Source organism: Gymnoscopelus microlampas, assembly GCF_963454915.1.
Source record: "Gymnoscopelus microlampas genome assembly, chromosome: 12".
Lineage (NCBI taxonomy): Eukaryota > Metazoa > Chordata > Actinopteri > Myctophiformes > Myctophidae > Gymnoscopelus > Gymnoscopelus microlampas.
The window spans coordinates 11,300,041-11,323,543 of record NC_139949.1 but is presented as its reverse complement, the minus strand read 5'-3'; the positions used below and the strand labels follow the sequence as shown (position 1 = coordinate 11,323,543).

At 42.2% G+C, this 23,503-nt stretch overlaps 2 protein-coding genes across 2 annotated transcripts in view; both read right to left on the bottom strand.

Moving 5' to 3' along the window:
- The window catches only part of ppm1e (protein phosphatase, Mg2+/Mn2+ dependent, 1E), a 76,558-nt gene that overhangs the window by 22,826 nt on the left and 30,229 nt on the right, over positions 1-23,503 (bottom strand). The gene's annotated exons all lie outside the window — the stretch shown is intronic.
- On the bottom strand, positions 10,362-11,033 carry LOC311056729 (ribonuclease P protein subunit p29-like; the record flags this gene model as incomplete). Its single annotated transcript, XM_084073536.1, has 1 exon — positions 10,362-11,033. One exon carries the CDS (start codon positions 11,031-11,033, stop codon positions 10,362-10,364), a length of 672 nt encoding a protein of 223 aa, XP_083929662.1.

Sequence of the window (23,503 nt, the reverse complement as noted above, 5' to 3'; positions counted from 1 at the left end):
GCTATTTTTGAAAAATCGTGAAACATTTTGCAAATCTTTGAATATATATATATTTTAAAGTGAAAGTTTTAACTCAAATATTTGCTTCTGGAGGTCCCCTAGCACAACAAAAATTCAGATGGGGGGCCAAACATATCAATTTGGGGGTCCTTGGCACAACAAAAACGTTTGAGAACCACTGCCGTAGTAGACAGACATTAGAATAGCTGAGAGAGAGACAGTGTAGGAGAGACAGGAGAGAGGGAGAAAGAGTTAACAAAGAATTGCCCTGTAAATGTGATTTCCAAGATTGGAGTCCTACTGTTTTCTTGAGACTATTTGTTTTGACATGGCTCCATAATAACTTATCCTGACATTCACGTTCTTCGCTGTAATCTGCTTCACTTGTGTAACTGACCCGAGATTTCTGTATTATTCACAGTGTTGTTTGGAGTGACACGGGCAGCCAGGTGGAACGGCACACTTAATGACGTTTCCATGCATGACACACTGTGAGAACTAGTTATTATTCACAACAACATGGTTCAATCTGCTCTGTGCTTCAGCCCCAATATCCTTCTACTCCTGCTGCACACAGAACCCTTTAACACCGCACAGCAAGGCACAGCACCTAAACACACACTCACTGTACAGTGTAGGTGGGCAGGGTGTCGGTTCCTCCCTTTAGTCTCACTCGGAGGGAGAGAGAGAGATTGAGAGAGAGTGAGAGATTGGGAACAGAGAGAGAGAGAGAGAGAGAGAGAGAGAGAGAGAGAGAGAGAGAGAGAGAGAGAGAGAGAGAGAGAGAGAGAGGAATAGAGAGAGAGGTTGAGAGAGAGACACACACACAGAGAGAGACAGAGAGAGACAGAGAGAGAGAGAGAGAGAGGTTGAGAGAGACAGACAGACAGACAGACAGACAGACAGAGACACACGCACGCACGCACACACACACACACACACAGACAGACAGACAGACAGACAGACAGACAGACAGACAGACAGACAGAGAAAGACAGACAGACAGACAGACAGACAGACAGAGAAAAACAGACAGACAGAGAAAAACAGACAGACAGAGAAAAACAGACAGACAGACAGACTGAGAGAGAGAGAGAGAGAGAGAGAGAGAGAGAGAGAGAGAGAGAGAGAGAGAGAGAGAGAGAGAGAAAGAGAGACAGACAGACAGACAGACAGACAGATCTGTTCGTCACAGCTGTTAATGGAGGCCACTCAAAGACATCTCATATGGTTGCAGCGGAAACCTTGTATCTTCATCATACAAACAAGAGTGTCGCACAAAAGTCGTGAAAATAGCAGATCTACAAGCTCACATCTACAAGCTTGTGAGCTTGTAGATGTGAGATTCTGTGTCGACTGTAGAGAGTGCAATAAGGAGGGGACCCCTGGGGAGAGAGACAGAGAGAGAGAGAGAGAGAGAGAGAGAGAGAGAGAGAGAGAGAGAGAGAGACAGACAGAGAGAGAGATAGATAGATAGAGACAGATAGAGTGAGAGAAACCGTGGGAGGTTAACGGCTGCTTTGTCGGCATGACAAAAGTGACAAGTTTTCAAACCGGGGGGAAAAAAACAAAAAGGTTGAGAAATGCGTCATTTCTGTCGTGCCAACTGCGTACCCACATAGCCTTTATGAAACATGGATGCAGAGAGAGAAAGAGAAACAAGAGAAGATGATGGAAGAGAAAAGCATGCGCACGCTTTCGTCATCGACCCCCCCCCCCTCCCCCTACCCCAGCCGAGAGACACACCTCCGCTGTATCCATTCATAGAAACCAACCTCTCTCTCTCTCTCTCTCTCTCTCTCTCTCTCTCTCTCTCTCTCTCTCTCTCTCTCTCTCGCTGTCTCGCTCCTCTCGCTCCTCTCGCTCGCCGGGGCTCACACATTCCATCACTGTGCTTTGCGTTCTCTCGTGAGCGGAGGCGGATGCTGAGGTAGGGAGCCCTCATTGGCTGGCGTGAGACGTAGGCAAAGCCCATATAGGCAGCCAATGGAGGGAGGGCCCCCCCCCCCCTCCCTCCCTTCACTGCCAGCAACGCATCATCGGTGAGGTCACAGCGTCGTGAGAAAATGAAAGGCCTGAGGGGGGGTGGGGGGGTGGGGGGGGATTAAAAACCTGCACTTGCAGCAAACCGTACAATTTATTCTAATTTATTTCATTGGGGTTTTTTTTTTGGGTGGGGTTAGTTTTTTGTTTGCTGTCGGAAGTGTTTTTGTAATGTGCCTTGAGGAATGCTGTATGGTCTCTGTCGGTTGGGAACCTCATATGTTCCAAAACTGTCACTTTTCAGGATTAAAATTTAAAAATAGCGTTTTCGAGCTTGCGGATCTGCTACTTTTGAGGCTTTTGGGTGACGCTGTGGTATGATCAAGTGGGGCGTTCATTTACGAAAAGAAAACACAAAAAGTCAGAATATGGAGATAAGAGCTTTCTGCCCGACAACAACGATATGTAGATAAAAAGTACTATTATGGTTATAGCCAGGACATATTTCCCTGCCCTTTGTGGACATACAGTACCGTCCCTGCAATGGCTTGGTCTGTGGCTGAATGTAGGAGTGCACAAGCTTGTAGATCGGCTATTGTCTGTATACGACAAAGTATATATCGGGCTTTATACAGAAGAGAAGAGAGAGAGAGAGGGAGAGAAAGAGAGAGATGATGGGTTTACTGCGGCTTACTGCAGCTGCTGGGGTAGGGGGGGTAGAAGGGGTGGAGGGGGGGGGGGAGTGGGTCGGTCGGGGAGCCTGGATTTGACGTCACGCGTTGAGAGAAGGGAGGCTCAGCATGGAACAGAGGGATGGGCCAGGAACATGGGATAGAGAGAGAGAGAGAGAGAGAGAGAGAGAGAGAGAGAGAGAGAGAGAGAGAGAGATGGAGTGGACGTGAGGATATGGACTGGGGCTTTACCCCGGTACCTTGCTTTGCTCGGGTGGCAAATGCAATCGATTAGTTTAGTTTAATTACTAACTAGTTTAATTGTAATTACTTCATTTGTTACCGGCGAGATATTCATCTCAGTCTATGGTGCTTCATTGGCACGAAAGAATATATATATATGCTGTATAATTTGTGTGTGTGTGTGTGTGTGTGTGTGTGTGTGTGTGTGTGTGTGTGTGTGTGTGTGTGTGTGTGTGTGTGTGTGTGTGTGTGTGTGTGTGTGTGTGTGTGTGTGCGCACGCACGTGCGCATGCACATTAGCTACGTTTACATGAACAAATGACTATAGTTACTGTGAATAATCAAATTAAGATGATGGACGTTAGCACAATCTGCCCTTATTACCTGGGATTGATTAACCTGCCCGCAGCGAGGGTAGGTATTGCAATCACTCCTGTCCTGTCTGATTGTCTGTGTGTGCGTGTGTGCGCATGTGTGAGTAGATTTAGGAAACACACTAGTTCAACTAGCACAATGTGTGTGAACAAAATAGTTGGGGATAGGATGGGCTTGGTGGGAAGGATTAACAGGCTGCTCCCAAAGACGCAATGCATTTTGGGCGTAAAAAAAAGGCAAGGTCACAATCAAGGTCAATGTCAAATTCTAGAACCTATGGGCACATTTTCATGAAACTTGGAGGGAAAGATCAATAGGTGGCCCTGAAGTAAAGGTCAAGATCAGGATTAAGGTCAAGTGCTGTGTGACATAATCGGGTGTCTGGTGGCCCGACCAGTAAGTGCACGAACCACATGCTCCTTGTGAGTCATGAAGACCTGAGTTTATGACTCCTGTCTCCCTTCTCTCTGACATTGGTTTCCTGTCAAAACAAGACATGGGTCAAAACCCAGTATATGGCGGGACCTTCAATGGGCAAAAGTGCAGAATTGCAGGAAGTTTGTTAGAGGGATAGTCAGGTGCTAGTGTTTGTAATGTGAATTCCTGGGTAGAATGTTTTCATCTGCAAATATCAGCCGCGGTCCCGGTAATATATGTAGTTAAAGCGTACGAAGTAGCATATTACATTATTTCGACGAGAAACAAGGGCATGGTTGGCTACACGACGTTGAGCTGGACATCTGACAGCATACAAAAGATATTACAAGCTACGTTTGAAAAATAAGGTTATAATTGTAGGTGCAATAAGAACAATACTTTCCAGTCATATCTTGGGATGTTTGATTTGAAAGTGAAGGCAGGTGGCGGAACAGGACGAGACCTTTAAGAGATTGACCACCACCTGTCCAGGTCCTTTACACAACATGTGGAGGTGGTCTACAAAAAGGCTCGACAGCACCAGTTCCTCCTCAAGAGGACTGAAGGGTTTTAATATCAGGACATTTTAACAGCAGTACACCACTTATCCATTCAAAGAAAAGCAAGAAGGAAAAAAAGCTCCCAAGGAACATCAAACAAGCAAGCAACCAGAAAACCACCGGGACCACTCAGGCCCAAGTCTCACACCTTTACAAGCATTACGTAGTAAAAAGAAAAGCAGACTCCATTATCAAAGACCCTTCACACCCCCTTCACCACTCCTTTCAGTTACTCCACTAGGGTGCTTGCTTCAGAATACAGTACAGAAAAGAACTCACAAAAAACTATTCCATTCCCACTGCAATATCCATTTTAAACAAGGACAAATAGACTGTCTCATCATATGTGGCACAATAGAGCAGCTTGTGCCACATGTAGGCCCTAGTCATCTCTCAGTTTTTTACAATAATACAATTAAGTATGTTTTTTATGTTGTTTGCGAGATCGTAACCACAGATAATTTTATATCACGGTCATGCATGGCAATAAAGCTATTATTACTCTCCGCAGGAGAGTTTTGTTTTCACTTTCTAAATATGACACACCGATTGGTCAAGCCTCACGTGACACGTGACAATACGGTGAAATACTGTATAAATACATGGCATCACTTTGACAGTGTCTTTGCCACTGTCAAAGTGAGGTAAGACAGGAACCATCACGAAATGGCTGCATGGCTGATACATAATTGGCAGATAGGACAGATAGGACACTTATATAGACAGGAGGGATATGACACTTACACAGACGGATAGGACACTTACAGTACACAGACAGGACGGATAGGACACTTATACAGACAGGACGGATAGGACACTTATACAGACAGGACGGATAGGACACTTATACAGACAGGACGGATAGAACACTTACACAGACAGGACGGATAGGACACTTACATAGACAGGAGGGATATGACACTTACACAGACAGGACGGATAGGACACTTACAGTATACAGACAGGACGGATAGGACACTTACAGTATACAGACAGGACGGATAGGACACTTATACAGACAGGAGGGATAGGACACTTACACAGACAGGAGGGATAGGACACTTACATAGACAGGACGGATAGGACACTTATACAGACGGATAGGACACTTATACAGACAGGACGGATCGGACACTTATACAGACAGGATGGATAGGACAGTTAGAACATAAGAATTAGAACATTCCCAACACAAGTCTGGTAAGAGTGAGGTAAGACAGGAACAATCACGAAATGGTTGAGAAATGGCGGATACTGTAACAATTGGATAGGACACTTACACAGACAGGACGGATAGGACACTTACATAGACAGGACGGATAGGACACTTATACAGACAGGAGGGATAGGACACTTATACAGACAGGACAGATAGGAAACTTATACAGATAGAACATTCCCAACATTCCCAACATTCCCAACATTCCCAACAGCGGAGAGTTGTGCTCCGAGGAGCACTTTTTCTAGTTATTATTATTTTGACTCTTGAATGAACTAATTGTAACTATTTTAACTATCTGTGGATATTTGTTATTTTAGTCTCTACTGAGTGTTTGTAGGGTGCTGTTTTGTTATAATCTGTTAAATGGTGGATTGTTGCGGTGCGTAAACAGATATTTGATTTTAAAGAGAATTATAATGAAGCAAATGACACTCAGTAATCGTAAATTGCAGAGTTCATGAATTATTTAGCGCAGCAAAGACAAGGCAATTTGATTTGTGTAGTTACAAATCAATCTCTCAAGGTACCTTTCAAGTAGAGAAGGTGTCTTTAATTCACAGGGATCCAACAACAGGCACTCATGAGTAAGCACTGTGTGACAGCCAGGAGCTGGAGGGCCAGCCAGGGCTAGTGTCTGGTGCAGTAAAATGGTCTATCACACATTTTATGGCTCTATACTTCTTGACATTTACAGCGAGAGTCATAACAAACATTTTGGATGTGTATTCTGCTGATCCTGAAGTAGCTCTCTCTCATGTGAAAGGCCCCTGTTACTTTAGATAGGACTCTTAGGGCAAGTACATATTTCCTTGGCCCATATTTGCTTTGACAAACGATTTAAAATGTCTTATCAATCCTTTTTTGTCAATATGTCTAATCCAATGCTGTAATTTACAAATACAATTACTGGCCGATTCTACAAATACCTTCTAAAGGACCCCGAAAATTGATATATATTTGGCCGCGGTTTGTGCCAGGGATCCTAGAATAGAAGATTTGTGCTATAATAAATATAATAAATACATCGAAAAATGTTCAAACAAGACATGACTCATTCATGTAAACCAGAATGCCGAACAGACGCTACGCAGCACGTATGCAGAGGTGTAAAGTAACTAAGTATGTTTACTCAAGTACTTTACTTACATTTTGTCCTATACATTACTCTGTGTCACGGTGATTTGAACCGATGGCAGGCGTGTATAGTTGCCTTAGAGGTGAGAGGCGTGTCTAGTACCATAGCTTGGGAGGACGAGAGTATGGGAAAGTATCCCCATTGGCTTAAAGGACAGCCAATGATCGAAAACATGTCGAGAATGTCGAGAAATTACTAGTGCTGAGTCTCTTTGTAGACCCGCATTGCATGCTGGTAAAAAATCAGCTGTACAAGCTCGCAGCGGGGCACTAACGGAAGCTCTGAAAACTATCCGGGGGGTAAAGCGGATGCCCCCCCCCCCCACTTCCGTTTCATATTTGTAAATTTGTCCTACTGCAAGCATATAGTTTGTTGCCTAGCAGAAATGGGGATTAAAAATATGTTTCAAGATATTTTTAAATATATTTTTTGTGAACGGAAATGATGACAGCTTCCTATTTTGGCTTTCGGGAGGGGTAGTTCCAAACTCTATAAAGCGTTCGGAAATTGTGGAATAGTTGTCTGGCTGCACGAGACTATAGTCAGTCAGTAACATGTCTGTCTATTGGGCTGGCCTACGTTGGTCCAGCCAAAAACAACAAAACAAAACAAAACAAAAATTACAAGGCTATAGCGAAAACCCACTCTATTATACAACACATACAATCATCAAATAATCATCTTGCACAGCAAGAGAGATGCTGGTGCCGGGAGGATTTGAACTCCCAGGTGTGTTTCTTTGCCGCTTTTGATGTTAATCAACAAGTATAGGTTCAATGCCAAAGGAAAACGGCTGCAGAAAGTGAACAGGGGGGCTGAGCCACCACAAGCTGCCAGAACAGCTTCAATGGACAGTGTACAATGTAACTTGTCTTGTTATGGAGGAATGTAACATTAATCCTCCATGACAGACCTTATTTGTCGTTCTGATGGATACTTGTTATAGTATATCCTCTCTGTCGGGTGGAAACCTCATTATGTCCAAAACTGTTAATTTTCAGGATTTCAAATAAAAATTCAAAAATAGCAGAAGTAGCAGATCGACCAGCTGAAAACGTGTCGCTTCGGGCCACATTTCGAGCTTGCGGATCTGCTACTTTGGATGCTTTTGTGTAACGCTGTAGTATGATCAAGTAGGGCGTTCATACTGTATACAAAAAAACACAAAAAGTTAGAATATGGAGATAAGAGGTTTCTGCCCGACAGCAACGATATGTTGTCTCAGACACTGCTCCAGAATCTCCTTAGTAACCAGCTAGCTTGAGGAAACAGTAAGTCATCCATGGCGTGATGTATTCTATTCATGTTCATCCAACCATTCAGTGACTGCTCATACGCACCCTGCGGATGGGAACAGCCGATTCCATTTTTATCACAGAAGATTTCAACCCCCGTAGGGATAAAACTGTGGATTTTACATTCATGCTAAGTTGCTTGACGCTTACGTCAAGCAAGGCAGGGGTTCCCAAAATGTCTACTCGAGACCCAAAAGATGCATTTGGTGTATCCCCGGGACCCGAACTCGAAAAAATAAATAAAAGTTACATACTATATAAACAGAGAAAATTGCCGATCTACACAATCTGCTATTTTCAGATCTTTTTATTTTTATCAAATGACCTTTTATAATGTTTCCTTTGCTTAAAGTTTTATGAAATAATAAACGTGCCATGACTTTAAAATTATGGATTTTATTTCACTTTATAATTGTTTTTCAAAACTTTTGAAATAATAAAAAATAAAACATTTACGCAACGTGAAAAAAGGGACATCAAATGGGTCAGCGGCCCAAAAATAGGTCCCAACCCAGTATTTGGGAAACACTGCTCTAAGGGGTTTGGTATACCTAAACAAAGGCAGCATTGGGTAGTTCAGGCAGGCACGGAAATGGAGCTGGTTTCACGCTCATAATACGGCCATTATCTTATTTATTTAGATAGCATGTTTTTTAAAGACAGATATAGGTTGGATGTTTTGCTGGTATCCTAGTTTATTTGAAACACTATTACTTATGTGACTATTTACCTTTAATCGTTTGTTAACGTTGAAGGTTTCGTTGTAGGGTTCAATGACATTTACTTTGATTTCGCACTTGTAGGTTACCCTGGATAAGAAAATCGGAACAACTATGTGGTCTTTTTAAGCACACTCACTCTCACTGCTACCACAAATGACAGCTCGACAGTGTACAAACCCCCTCAACCTCCCCAGCCTCCTCCTGTCGTAGCATTCAGGTCTTCAATTTGTCAGCGTGTCACTCGATGCGGGTGGAGGAGTTACCACCAGGCCTGGAACTGTATTCAGACACTTTCCCCCCAAAGCTCTAGATTTTTCAGAGCGGTGCACTCTCTCTGACTGTGCTCTCGAACACGCCCTGCCGAGAAGGTAGCACGACACAATGCAATGCTGGCAGTGGAGCTGCCTAATCCAGTGTCAAGATGGTGAAATGACCCAGATATGTGGCCATCATGCAAGCAGTGGTGGGAAAATATTTTGTTCTAAAAGTAGCAATACCACAACGTAGAATAACTAGAATTCTACTTAACTGTTACAAGTAAAAGTCCTGCATTCAAAACGTACGTCAGTAAAACTACATAAGTATTGGCATAAATATATACTTAAAGTTATACTAAAAAAAAAATCGAAAATAGCAGATCTACTGTACAAGCTCACAACACGCGTTGTGAGCTTGTAGATCAGCAAATAGCCGAAGTATAAAGCCGAAGTTAATGTATGTTTTGTAATAATAATAACCAAAATGTAATAATCTAGTTACAAGTAACTTGTAACTATAGCTGTCAAATAATTGTAGTTAAGATATTGAAAAATTTAAATACTCAAGTAAAGTAAAAGTACCTCAGAATTGTACTTAAGTACAATACTTGAGTAAATGTACTTAGTTACTGTGGAAATACTTCGCCTGAGTGTCTTAGGAAGGCAGATTCAGGAGGAAGTGGTTGTAGCAAAAGGTGAATATTTACAGTTAACTTGAAGAACAAACATGAAACATGAAAACGAGCTCAGTAGCTCCAACACACACTGCACACAATTACATGCTGATGCTCAACTGGCATTAAGGACCATATAAAGGCACACATCTATACACTGATGTCCTATACGACTCAAGCCTAAGATAATACAAACAAAAATCAATCTGGTTTGTATCAGCACATGGCCTCACCTCTTCCTTTAAGTTCGATACCCAACTCCTTATATAGGGTGTTCAATTCACACCTAGATCAGCATACTACAGAAGGGTGACCTTGATGCAAGGGAATCATTAAACAATCTTGGATTCATTTACATGAATATGCCCAATGATGTCGGCCATGACACCACCAATCCTATTTAAGTTGAGTAATGTTGGGCAGCTCTCTCTCAAACATTTGTCTCCAATGTACCAATAAATGTACCAATACAAATAGCTGAACTTAAACCTTGTATTTGATTTCAAACAGAAAATGCGTGTTGGAAACTTAAAGTAACACAAAACCAAAAAGATAATTTACCTAATGTTTTGTTGACGAAACAATTATGCGTGTAGCATCAGTTGACAGCACCCATCATCATCATCACATGTCTATGCTGCTTCACGGCCACAGTGGCGCCTTTTCCTTTTGCTTTAGTGACCATCTACATATCATCATCAACGATCATTTCAGGGTTAAGCTTGTAGTGTGGTAGCAAGCAAACACTGCGTCACATCACAGACCTAAGACTCAATCCACTTCCGTCACGCTGCCAAGTCACTGCGATTACAAGTCAGCAGTCCTTTTGACTTTAAACTTCTTAGCTGAGCGTTCACTAGCGCGGAGTTCAAAATTGCTCCCGTGAATGTGGAAGACAAAGCCGTTGACTTCCACTGCGAACGCGCTGTTCCTTTTGGGGATAACCTTTAGTTTGTCCTCTTGGGTGATGATTTTGAACACATGCTTGAATTCCTGGACCAGAATCCCTGTTGTGCCCACATATGATGGGCATTTAGACCGCACTACGGTGAGAATTGCACCATGCAAGTCTGCCTTCAAAAGCTTCTGCTGAACCGACTGTAGATTGCTCTCCGGTTTCAATCCATTACACAATTCGATGATGTATTGTTTCCATAGGTCATGAAGAGGTAGGAAAAGTTCATACCTCTGGTGCTCAGGTTTGATCTGGAAGACCTTCATCTCCCTCTTCTGTCTGGCGTTAAGCCCTTTGACTTTCTTGCTAGTCCTCTTTTTGTCCTTCCGTTGGGGTCTGGCACGCTGCAGGACCACAGCCTGGCAATCAAACGTTTTGCTGACTTGCTGTGGTGTCCTGCTACGCATACTGTTCCTCACGAAAGATTGAGTGAAGGCTGCGGCTTGAATCTGTTGAGACTCAACACCCAGAACGTCCTCCTGTTCAGGAGGAATTGTGGCCAGTCTCTCTTCAAACAATTCCATGATTGTGTTTATTGGCTCCTTGTTGCATTCTAACCTCAGGTCACTAAAAGCCTTGGAACATGTCAGATTTATTATGTTCACACTCTTTGTCGATGTCCCTTTTATGCCCATACATGGAGTTCCGTGTTAGTCATGCCCAAATATGGTGTCCAGGCCAGACTGATCTCGGTACTATGATGTCATATTGATATTTCCTGTACAACCACCGATCCGACTGACTTCCCACTCTACACTCCCTTGGGTCCTCGGCTATAGTCACTGAAGTCCATTCTGAAAGGTTCATAGACTTGTATAATATAGCGGCATATAAGAACTGTGTTCCAAACATATATGCCCATGTATGGGCATATCGGTACGAATCGTTCCAGCATATCAGCCGCCCTCAACTGCTCTATCCTCAGCTGCCCCAACGATAGAATCCGACTACCTACGTTTAAGAGAGTACGCAAGCGACTGGTACAGTTGCTACTCAAGGCGTGCAAGAAGATAAAAGATTTAGGCCCGGTCAATATATCAATGTTACATCGATGTTAATGATTTGAGGATTCATACAGTGTGTGAGTTGCGTCTCCCACAAAGTGTAAACAAGGAAGTGAATGTGGTCTCACGCATCTCCATGGTAACATAACTTACTTAATCTACCCTATCAGAGTACACTATTTGGCCAGTTTTGACCGGGAGATAGTACTTAAAAATCATGTCATGAATTCAGAGAATCAGCAAAAGAACAAGATAGATATTGGTTAATTAGATTGAGTAAATAGTGTTGTAACTACAGCTTACAGAACTGAACTCAACTGAAACTAACGGAACAGAGATTTCTGCTTCACAGGCAGTCAACGCACCATCCTTTCATGGTAAGATATCTCCCATCATGCTTGTAGCGGTTTGTTACACTGCTTTTGTCTGCAGGGCTCTCTTGTTCTTTTACGCTGTTTGAGATCTACCATTCGCCTCCGCCCCCTGCTGGAACTAGTTGCTCAGGAGGCTATTTTTCCACTAATAACAAGCGGTTCTTTATAATTATTTTGTGGTTAATACATTTTCTTTGTGATTTACATTTTACATGCACCAAAGGACTAGTGTTTTCTTTCACGACACTAAGGTATGGAACACGGAGAAACAGAAAGTTAGTTTGCATAATTCTGGCAGGGCTAGCGCTAATTCGACATGCTTCTGAGATAATGATTGCGTTTATGCATTATTTAATTGTTTACATGCCAATTTAAGCTCTGACATTTATGTAAATCATACCCTGGCATTTCAGGATTGTGACTGTGGCATTAGCACATTTTAGATGAAAAAGATTCAACTGAAGTTTTTTGTCATCTGCTGAAAAACACCAATTTGCGGAAGCACTAGCTCCCGGTCAAGAGGCCAGATTGTTATTTATTTATTTGATTTTTTCTCCCAAATGTAGTAGTTATGTCAATTGATCCCTCCCCAGACACATGTCTGTGTTGTCACTGCTGTTGTATCCTACTGACTCACCTACCACCGGGAGACTGCACCCACAGTGTCACAGTTTCCTCTACTCTATGCAGGCAAAACGGCTGGACCTTTTCAGGCAGATTATGTTCACACTAGTTGTATATGCATACTGTCTCCCTTTTATGCCCATATTTATGGAGTTCTGTGTTAGCGATGGCCAAATATAGAGTCCAGGCCAGGCTATGACATCACTATGAAACATCCTATCGTTGACAACAGAGTTCTCCATATATGGGGATTTGCGGATTTTATTGATATGTTTGGTACTACAGCAGACCCAAATTTGGAGTCATACATCATAGATATGTCAGAGGTGACTGTACTGATGACACAGACTGACATCACAGGCTGCAAGTTGAAGAAATGCACACACATCAGAATAGAACATCACTTACATGTTATACATGCTGCGCACAGTATACTTTGCATAACAAATGCCTTCGGTGAAAGACCTTGGCGCAACTCGTGTTGGTGATCTGCTCATAGGGAGAGTTACCTTCCGGCTGGAGAAAGAAACCAAAGTGAAACGTGTTTTCATCAAACTGAAAGGGGATGCCATTGTGCGTTATTCGTCTGATGGTAACACATACCGTTCACACAAAAGATTCAAACTCAAACAGTTTCTAATTCCGGAAAGCGCCGAAGAGACGGTACTTCCTAAAGGGACCCATGACTACCGTTTCAGCTTCAAAATACCAGTGGGAAATACGGCGCCGTCCTTCGAAGGGTGGCATGGAAAGTTCGTCTACAAGTTGGAGGCCAAGGTCACCAGGAGCTGGAGGCCGGATATTGTCGCGAGGCACGAGTTCACCCTTTTTTTATAGGTCCACTCCAACATCTGTAATCGAACCTCAGGTTGGTTCGGTGGGAAAAGAGCTTGGGACTTCCCCCTCCAAAGAATGGGTCCAAATATTTGTTCTGTCGTTATGTCAATTAATTCCTCCCCACACACATGTCTGTGTTGTCACTGCTGTTGTATCCTGACCACCGGGACACTGCACCCACAGTGTCACAGTTTCCACTACTGCATGCAGGCAAATTGTGTTCACACTAGTTGTATATGCACACCGTGTCCCTTTTATGCCCATATATATGGAGTTCTGTGTTACTTAGCGATGCCCAAATATGGAGTCCAGGCCAGACTATGACATCACTATGAAACATCCATATCGACGACATCAGAGTTCTCCAAATATGGGGATTTGCTGATGTTATTGATATGTTTGGTACTACAGCAGATCTGACCCTCAGTTAAAGGAGTAGTTTACCCAAAAAATGACTTATTTTCTATCAATTGCACACCCCATGAAGCCTTGAATCCATGGATTTATTTTTGTTTTTGTGGCATTCGTAAGCCAATAATTTGATTCCCGTCTCCTACCGGCTAATGTATCCGGTAGGAGACACAAAGTAGATAGTTTGTGTCTCCTACCGGATACACACCCGGTCATCAAATTATTGGCTTAGGAATGCCACAAAAACAAAAATAAATCCATGAATTCAAGGCGTCATGGGGTGTGCAATTGATAGAAAATAAGTCATTTTTTGGGTGAACTCCTCCTTTAATGCCCCACAAGCTCAAGGCGTGGCATCGCAACACGTGAGCTTGTAAATCCGCTATCTTCACTATTTCAGACCCGTTTTAGTTCCATTTCCTGACAAAGTCACGGTTTCGTACATACAAGGTTTCCGCCCGGCAGCCACGATGTGCATCCACTATGGTGATCATCAGCTGCAGGCAGGACAAACAGGAGAACAGCATCGACGATAATAATAGACTCTGCACGCTGTCGTTTGCTCCCACTGTTTACTGCCAAAAGGATCTTCATCACGATATCCCTGATGAAGAACCTTTGGCAATGGAAATGTTGATCTGTGCAATAAACCGTGGGAGTGTACGACGTGTGCAGACTCTATTATTATCTCCACCGAGTCTCTCTCCTTCCCATTCATCATCTACTCTCTTCACCGACACCTTCAGAGGTGACGCCTACAGACATAATTTGCATGGTATTTCTGTGTCTTGTTTTGTCATGGTGTATATTTGATGAAATAAGTGTTGAAGTGTCTTATCTTATCACACTGTTCATGTATTTGCGAATGACACGGGTTTCAGAAAGCTGTTAGGATTTAGAAAACATTTGTAGAATCGGCCTCAGGTCTTAATGGGTTAACCTGGACCCAGACAGAGTAGTAAGTGTTTAGTCACAAGCTATTGTTAATACTTTTCATTTATAAAACTCACAGAAATACGGCATTAATTTATGAAGAAAAAGAATCATAAAACGTTAAAATATGGAGATTTCCCCCCGACAGCAGCCATATCAGGGGAAGTTGTGGTGAGAAATTACAGCATGAATTTAGTACACACACTTAATAACGGGTTCATTACATTAACGGTAGTGTTGCGAAGGCTTTCACTCACTTTCACGTCATATGGGTGGTATTTGATAGGTTGCCATAGTTACCCACTGAATATTGGTAGCCTACTCCATATATGGAGCTATCCGACATATATCTAAGTCTGACATCACAAACTCCATATTTGGGCGTGGTTGATCTAGAGCTCCATATATGGAGCCTGCAGAGACATCTAGTGCTGACGTCATGCTAATGTAAAACTCCATGTACGGATATGGCTGACTCATCCAGCCAAGCACTATATAAAAGGGTGACTGACCGTCACCCTTGAGATGAGATGCAGTCCTCATCCAGGGTTGCCAGATCTGCTCATTATAATTTCCCTGCAAGATTTTATTTGAAAATAGCCGATCTACAAGCTCACAACGCGTCGCATCGCGACGCGTTGTGAGCTGGTAGATCTGCTATTTTCAAATAGCTGATGTATATGTTAAAGTGCTCATATGGTCCATAGTCGCTTCTTTTGGGCTGGTTTTCCTAGACCCAGTTGCTTGTTTCTCTCATAGAATCTGGCAACACTGTCCTCGTTACAGAGAATCTACAACTATCCGTAAGATTAACCTTCAAGATCATCGATCAGCTCTCACCAGGAGAGTGTCCAGCAACCTCTGTACGAACCAGGATATTTGGCCTTACAACCCAAATACCTCTGCATGGTACAGGTCCCCCTAGATCCATACCCATTCTTAATCACCAGGGTTCACATCTCGGTTAAGTTATTATATCGGACACCACTGCGGCGGGTCCTACACTTAAGACAACCCAGTCACCTTTCCTTTGAGTAGTATTTTATAGGTCTATATATATTCCATTTTCTTCATTTTTCTTATTGAAAACAAAACATGGTTACCTACATATTCTAAACCGTATATGCTTCGTTAACCGGGGTACCCCAGGGGTCTGTACGTTTCCCAAACAGTGGGTATCTCTTAATTTTTTCCCCCTAAATGTGTCATTAATTATTATTATTTTAAAAGATTTTCCACAGAAGGAAATGAGATGAAAACAAATTCAAACATTTTTTCAACAATATTTTCATGAATAAAATAAAAATAATGAAAGACATTCCCTAAATTAGAAAACAAATGTTTAAGAACTAGTGAAAATAGTAGATCTGCAAGCTCTACGAGCTTACAGATCTGCTATTTTCACTAGTTTGGGTCCTGGGCAAATATCTGATTTCCCTTTTGGGTCTTGAGCTATAAGTGCTGCTATAGGGTTCATGAGGTTAAAACGCTTAGTTTAGACATGAATTAATTAATTCTATGCCATTCAACACAGATTATTACTTTAATGCCAGTCACAATTGTCTCAGCAGGGGTTCAACAGGTTTTAATCACGAATGCCTCAAGGGACAAGTTCTTTCGAAGGGAATATTCCCACAGCTTCAAAACGGATCTCCACACAGAGGTGGAAGAACTCTGATTTTTTTTCTTTTTGGTAAAAGTAGCTGGGTAACAGGGTAGAAACACTTGATTTTACTTGAGTAAAAGTACAAAAGTATTGGCATCAAAATATATTATTATATAGTCATTACACAGAATGTTCTATAAACATTTTTTATGCCAGGTTAAAAAAAAATGTAAATAGCCGATCTACAAGCTCACAACGCATTGCATGATGACACATTGAAACCTCCATATTTCAAGGCATCTGAGGCACTACATTGCTCTCTTTGCACTTTACAGTCGCTCTGTATTAGAGTGAGTTTGATATGCATTTTACCACTGTTTCCCAGTGGGTCGCGACACACAACTGATTTCTCTTTGGGTCTTGAGATAAAAAGTTTGGGAACCACTGCATTAGACCACGGACACCCATTCGATAAAATGTGTTCACCGTATTCCATACTGTAAAATCCTCAATTTAACTTAAGCATTTAGCCCATTTAGAATGAACCCCAGACCGACAGTGTAACCTACCAGACCGTGTACTGTCTGGGGTGCACACAAAAGCAAGGGTATGCGTTAAAATTACACTAGAAGTGTTTTAACCAATTGAGACCTGGAACGCATCTGTGTCACTTTAGATTTCTTTGGCTATTCAAAAATAGCAGACGTACAAGCTCATAGCGCGGCACCTTGTAGATCTGCTATTTTTGAAAAATCTTGATTTTTTTTTTTTACATTATTTATAAAAAACTGTTAGGATTTAGAAAACAGGTTTAGAATCGGCCTCAGGTCTTAATGGGTTAAATGAAAATACCCCTTCAAGCTTACACCGATCAAATGGAAAGAGTGAGTGCTTACAAATGCCACAAGGGGGACATTGTGTTGGTATAGATGCTTTATGTGTAGAGCCATGGTTTTATGTCATCGCTGTCTGTCTGCATGCCTTTCTTTGTCAAATGAATAACCCCTTGAGAGCTAGAGTAAGGTTGTATCCATGGCAACATGGATATCTGTGACTGACAAGTCGCCTCTTCCAAACTGGCGCCCAACTAATCACTTTAGTCCTCGTGCCAAGTTGAATGTGCATTTGCCTTCCCATTTTACCATTCACAGTCAATTTTATTGTTGTTTTTTTTTGTTGTATTTCACATTCACATTAGAAAACTAATAGAGCAGTGGTTCTCAACCTTTTCAAGCCACGACCCCCCAAAATAATCATATTTGAACTGGGAACCCCTCACCCTGACAAGCACTTGGAATTGTACGAGTTAAGGCATTACATTCTTTGACTCGGTTCCACAGATAAACATTGTGAAAAGAGCAGATCTACATGTTCACGACTTGCAAGGTGTTGTGAGAATGTAGATCTACTATTTTCAAAATTTGTGCCCCTTTCTTAGGTCAAATTTGACAATTTATAGTATTTGTTTGTTGATAGGTTTTGATGCAGTAATGGTCTTTTTGCATTTCATTTATTTTCTTTTTAGGTATAAAAAAGGTCCTTAAATTGGCACTTTACTTACATTCAAATTGCCACTGAATGTGCTTTGGAAAAAAAAGAAACGTTTATAATCCCACCTTTTCCCAGACATTCACTTAAGACATACAAAATATCCCTAATTTGTTATTCCTACATTTTTAACAGAAGTTGGACGCAGGTCATTCCACTACAACGTTCTATTTGATTGGAACAATCTTCCTGCCACTTCAGGACTTCCTTATCTTCACATCTTGTTTGTGCTTTTAAACTGTTTGTACTTGACTTTGATTCATTATCCAGGTCATTGTATTGTTTTCCATTCCTCGTTGAAAAACAGCTGTGGCTGTGGGTGGGAGAGGGTGAGCAAGCTATTTGTATTGTGTTTGTATTGTGTACGTACTGTATTTGTACAGCATGTGACAATGTTTTTTTGTTGTATTTGTGTGTATAGGAACCGCTCGGAAATGAGACGCTGCATCGCAAGGGACAATCCCCTCCATTATATTCGGACAAATTCAATGCCATTCTGGACAGGGAAATAATATTTCCATAGCTTGTATATCTATGAGCTTGTAGATGAGCTGCTATTTTTGAAGAAAATAAAATTGTGCAAAACTAATACAGTATATATATTTTCAAATACATTTCAAATCAAATCTTTGCGTCTGGAGGTCCCTGGGCACAAAACATTTTCAGATGGGGGTTCACAGACACATATATATATTAACCCATTGATACCTGGAACGCTTCTATGTCACTTTAGATGTCTTTGGCTATTCAAAAATAGCAGATATACAAGCTCATAGCGCGGCACCGAGTGCCGCGCTATGAGCTTGTAGATCTGATATTTTTGAAAAAAAAAAAAATCATATTTTTTTCCGAAAAACTGTTAGGATTTAGATTTTTTTTAAGAATCGCCTCAGGTCTTAATGGGTTAAGTCGGGGGTCCTTGACATGAAAATGTTTGAGATCAGTCCTGATACCCAAGTTAACTTTCTAGGCACGTCTGCATCAGACAGTGAAACAGAGGGGGATGATCATCACAGGACATCAGACGGGTCTGAATCACCACAGCTGACTGCTGAGCCACCCGGGATGAGGCCTTGTTTGTGACAGAGCTGCTGTGGGACGGTGGCGTTACAACAGGAGCCAGCTGGCAGCGCCCTGCCACCCGATGATGACACGCTACACATCAACACGCACAGTCATCTGAGGAGCAGCGTTGCCAGAGGTTGCGAGAGAAATAAGCAAAGCAGGTGGTCCATGAAAACAAGCTCAAAAGAATCGACTATAATTTTAGGCCACGTGAGCGCTTTAAATCTATGCATTGGGCTATTTGAAAATAGCCGATCTACAAGCTTGCGATGCGTTGTGAGCTTGTAGATCTGCTTGTAGATCTGCTTTCAAAGGAAATCTTGGAAAAAAGTGACATATGTGGAATATGTTTTTAACATTTTAACAACACAAATCTGGTACGGGGGTCTCTGGCACAAAATGTTTTCAGATGGGGCGGGGGTCCGTCGACAAATACATATTATATTACTTTGGGGGTCCTTGACATAGAACTGTTTGAGAACCACTGGTTTAAGGAAGCCCAAATAAGCAAACACTTTTGAAACAAGCCCAAAAAACGGCAATCCGCAGCAACTACCAATATTTGCAAGCGACTTTACAGATAAACAAGCCCAAAGTCGCTTATAATAAGCGGACATGGCAACCCTGCCGAGGAGAGGACGGACCCCCCCCCCCACACACACACACACACACACACACACACACAGTCGTGCCATTTAATTTTTTTTACCATTATTTTGTGACCGAGTACAATGCTTTGGGACACATGGGGGCCGGGCGAGGTAATTCTTTTCTTCGGCTTTTTACAGATTATATGAAAGTACAGAATTTAAGCTTTCCGTTTTAAATTATGTCATTCATTGAAATCTAAAAATATGCTCATTTGAAGCTTCTTAAGCCACAATAGTCAAAGCAGAGAAAATGGCTTCTAAAAATGTCACACTTTTAGGGCTCCCTCAGAGAACTGGTAATGGGCGTCAACAATAGGTCATTTACAGTATCCCCTAACCACTCCTCTAATCACTATCCCCACTGCGTTACGTTGTGAGCTTGTAGATCGGCTATTTTCCGGCGTAGATTCAAGTATGAATCAGGCATAACACCTAAACCTGACCTCTAAATGCCTAACCAATCTGTATATCTTTCCAAATTATAAGCCTAAAGCCCAGTACTACTACTACAACTACAAACTGATGTCATTTAGAACTCATCTGGTCTCAGAACTTTTTCTCTGAACCCGTGCACCTCCAGATGTCCCAACTCTCCGAACTATAGTTCGGAAAGCCTTTCTGAACCAGAAGCTGTATACTGTAGCCTACAGACGTCGGATGGAGCATGTATTGGACTAAATCCTAAAAGAAAACTTTTTAAACCATTAAAACAACCATTTCTGTCTATTTCTCAGAATTCGACTGTATATGTGCAGACATTTGGCCCTCATACTGTAAGTATAGTTACACAAGCATGCACTCCCAGACACACCCACACACACGCGCGCACTGGCCAGTGGTCATATTAAGTGTCATACCAAGTTAATCGCTCTCAAAACGCACTTGTATGAATGAACCTGCTCATACTGTAGCACCACACACACCTCAAATTTCAGATATTACTTATTACAATGCCAGTACAGTACATTATAATCACAGCTTTTTTTCAGACATTAATACACGTACTGTATAATGGTGATAGAATTGACCCATTAAGACCTGGAACGCATCTGTGTCACTTTAGATTTCTTTGGCTATTCAAAAATAGCAGATATACAAGCTCATAGCGCGGCACCGAGTGCCGCGCTATGAGCTTGTATATCTGCTATTTTTGAAAAAATGTGAAAACATTTTTTTTAATTAAAAAAAAACAAAAACTGTTAGGATTTAGACATTTTTAAGAATCACCTCAGGTCTTAATGGGTTAAATGGCATGTGTAAATGGGACCTTTTTGAATACTACACTTTCTGGATACGAAATGCTAGATGAACGTGGCCTCAGAGAGCTATATGGAGGGAACCCTGTGCCCCTCTGGTTATGCAATACCCACTGTGCCCGTCTGTACCCGTCTGTACCCGTCTGTCTGTCTGTCTGTCTGTCTGTCTGTCTGTCTGTCTGTCTGTCTGTCTGCCTGTGTCTATTTTACACCCATACCGTATATCGTTGCTGTCAGGCAGAAATCTCCATATTTAAACTTTTTGTGTTTTTTCGTAAATGAATGCTACTTGATCAGCAAAAGCATCAAAAGTAGCAGATCCACAAGCTTGAGCTTGTAGATCTGCAACTTTTGCTATTTTTTGTATTTGAATCCTGAAAGGTTTTGGACATATGAGGTTTCCACCCGACAGAGACGATATTGAGATCTCTGTGTCCGTCTGTATTTCTGCCCGTGTACGTTTTATGCCCATAATATGAAGATCTCTGTAACTGTCTGTGTAAATTGTATGCCCCATATGGAAGATTCCAACTGGTGATCCAACTATATTTGTGTCTTTATTGATCATTTTACTTCACACGGCACCGCACTCCCTCGGGTTCCTCGGCAACACACGCCTTTGACTTTGAAGTCAATCGGTCACGCGGTTCTCGACATATGCAAAGGACAGATACACACACACACAGAGATTTGCTTTAATGTGTAGTTAGAGCAGTGGTTCTCAACCTTTTCAGCCAGCGACCCCCCAAAATAATCATATTTGAACTGGGGACCCCCCAAAATAATCATATATATAAAATGGCAGATCTACATATTCACAATGCCTCCATTTGGCGGGAGGGGGGCGTTCCAGGGGGTCCCCAGCCAAAAGTAGTTGACATAGCATCACAATCATTGTACATCTGCTATTTTTGAGAATATTTGGAAAATATTGAAAATGTTTGGAAAATGTAATCATTTTGAAAACTTTTTTTTAACACAAATCTACTCATCTGGGAGTCCCTGGCACAACATATTTCAGATTTCCTTGGCTCAAAAAAAGTTTGAGAACCACTGCACTAGATTGTGAAAACGGTGACTTCGGGGGACAGAGGCACTTTCTCTCTCTCTCTCTCTCTCTCTCTCTCTCTCTCTCTCTCTCTCTCTCTCTCTCTCTCTCTCTCTCTCTCTCTCTCTCTCTCTCTCTCTCTCTCCCCCTCTCTTTGGCGGTGAACTGGAGCGTGGCGAGTGAAGGCATCGTAGCGTGATGTGCGTACGTGACACGTCATCCATATACCTTGGCGCTCGGCGCGTCCCCAGATGCTTTCTGGGATGCGGATGATGTAACACGGGGGCACAAGGTGCGGTGTGTGTGTGTGTGTGTGTGTGTGTGTGTGTGTGTGTGTGTGGGGGGGGGGAAACAGTGGAGCAGAGTAGAGCATTGGTTCTCAAAGTGGGGTCCGGGGACCCCCAGGGGTTCTTGGGGGGGTTTCCAGGGGTTCTCCAGCTAAATGTGTTAATATAGTGATACATTTATCCACTTTAACCTTTTATACTTCTGGCTATTCAAAAATAGCAGATATACAAGCTCATAGCGCGGCACCGAGTGCCGCGCTATGAGCTTGTAGATCTGCTATTTTTTTTAAATCGTGAAAATTAGTGCAAACCTTTGAACATATATATTTTTAAAGAGAACATTTGTAACTCAAATCTTTGCTTCTAGGGGGGGTCCCTGGAACAAAATATTTTGAGACGGTGGTCCGCACCCAAATGCATATCATTTCGGTGGTGGTGGTCCTTGACATGAGAAAGTTTGAGAACCACTGGAGTCGAGAGTACGACAGCTATCGACTGACGTCAGCGGGCTGCTGCTGCTGCTGCTGCTCTGTGCGTTCACAATGACCGTGTTCCATGTCAACGCCTCCGCACAGCGCCATGTCTAATCTGGAACCAAATTAGAATAGCCGGCACAAAGCTACACCAGCGCTGCTTTTCCATGAGCTAGTGCTTGATCTGTATAAAAAGGGCTTTAAGGCCTCTTGTTTCGAAGCAGCCTGCTTTGTCCGGTAATGTAGAAAAGAGAGGAAGGAGAATTAGAAACATTTAACCCATTAACCCATTCAATCCGGGAACGCATCTACAAATGTCTGATAAATCCTAACAGGTTTCTGAAAAACGCATGTTGCTATAATATCAGCGGTGCTCAAACTTTTTCATGTGAAGGACCCCCAAAATGATATGTATTTGGTCGTGGACCCCCATCTCAAAATATTTTGTTCCAGGGACCCCCAGAAGCAAAGATTTGAGTTACATAAAAATATCTATTCATAAAAAAAATTGCAGTTTTCTGAAAAACGTACGTTGCTATATACAGTATAGCTAAAATCTATAATGACAGATGTTTTCCCGGTTTGAATGGGTTAAAAACCCATGTACGTCACGTTTTACAAAATGCATTTTCCCTGGGTGTGTGTAATGGAGAGCAAGGATAACGTGTTGAGGTATAGAGGCATGTTATTGACCATTGTTTTGTGTTGGTTTTTTGTTGTTTTCTTTAAACCACTTAAACCCCATATGGTTGACTGTCCCTCAGGGCTCTATTCTAGTGTCTTTCTCTTCTGTTATTCTGGGGAAAGATAGCCGATCGACAAGCTTACAACAGCTTGTCGATCGGCTATCTTCCGCAAAAGCTTTCCCCACAATACAG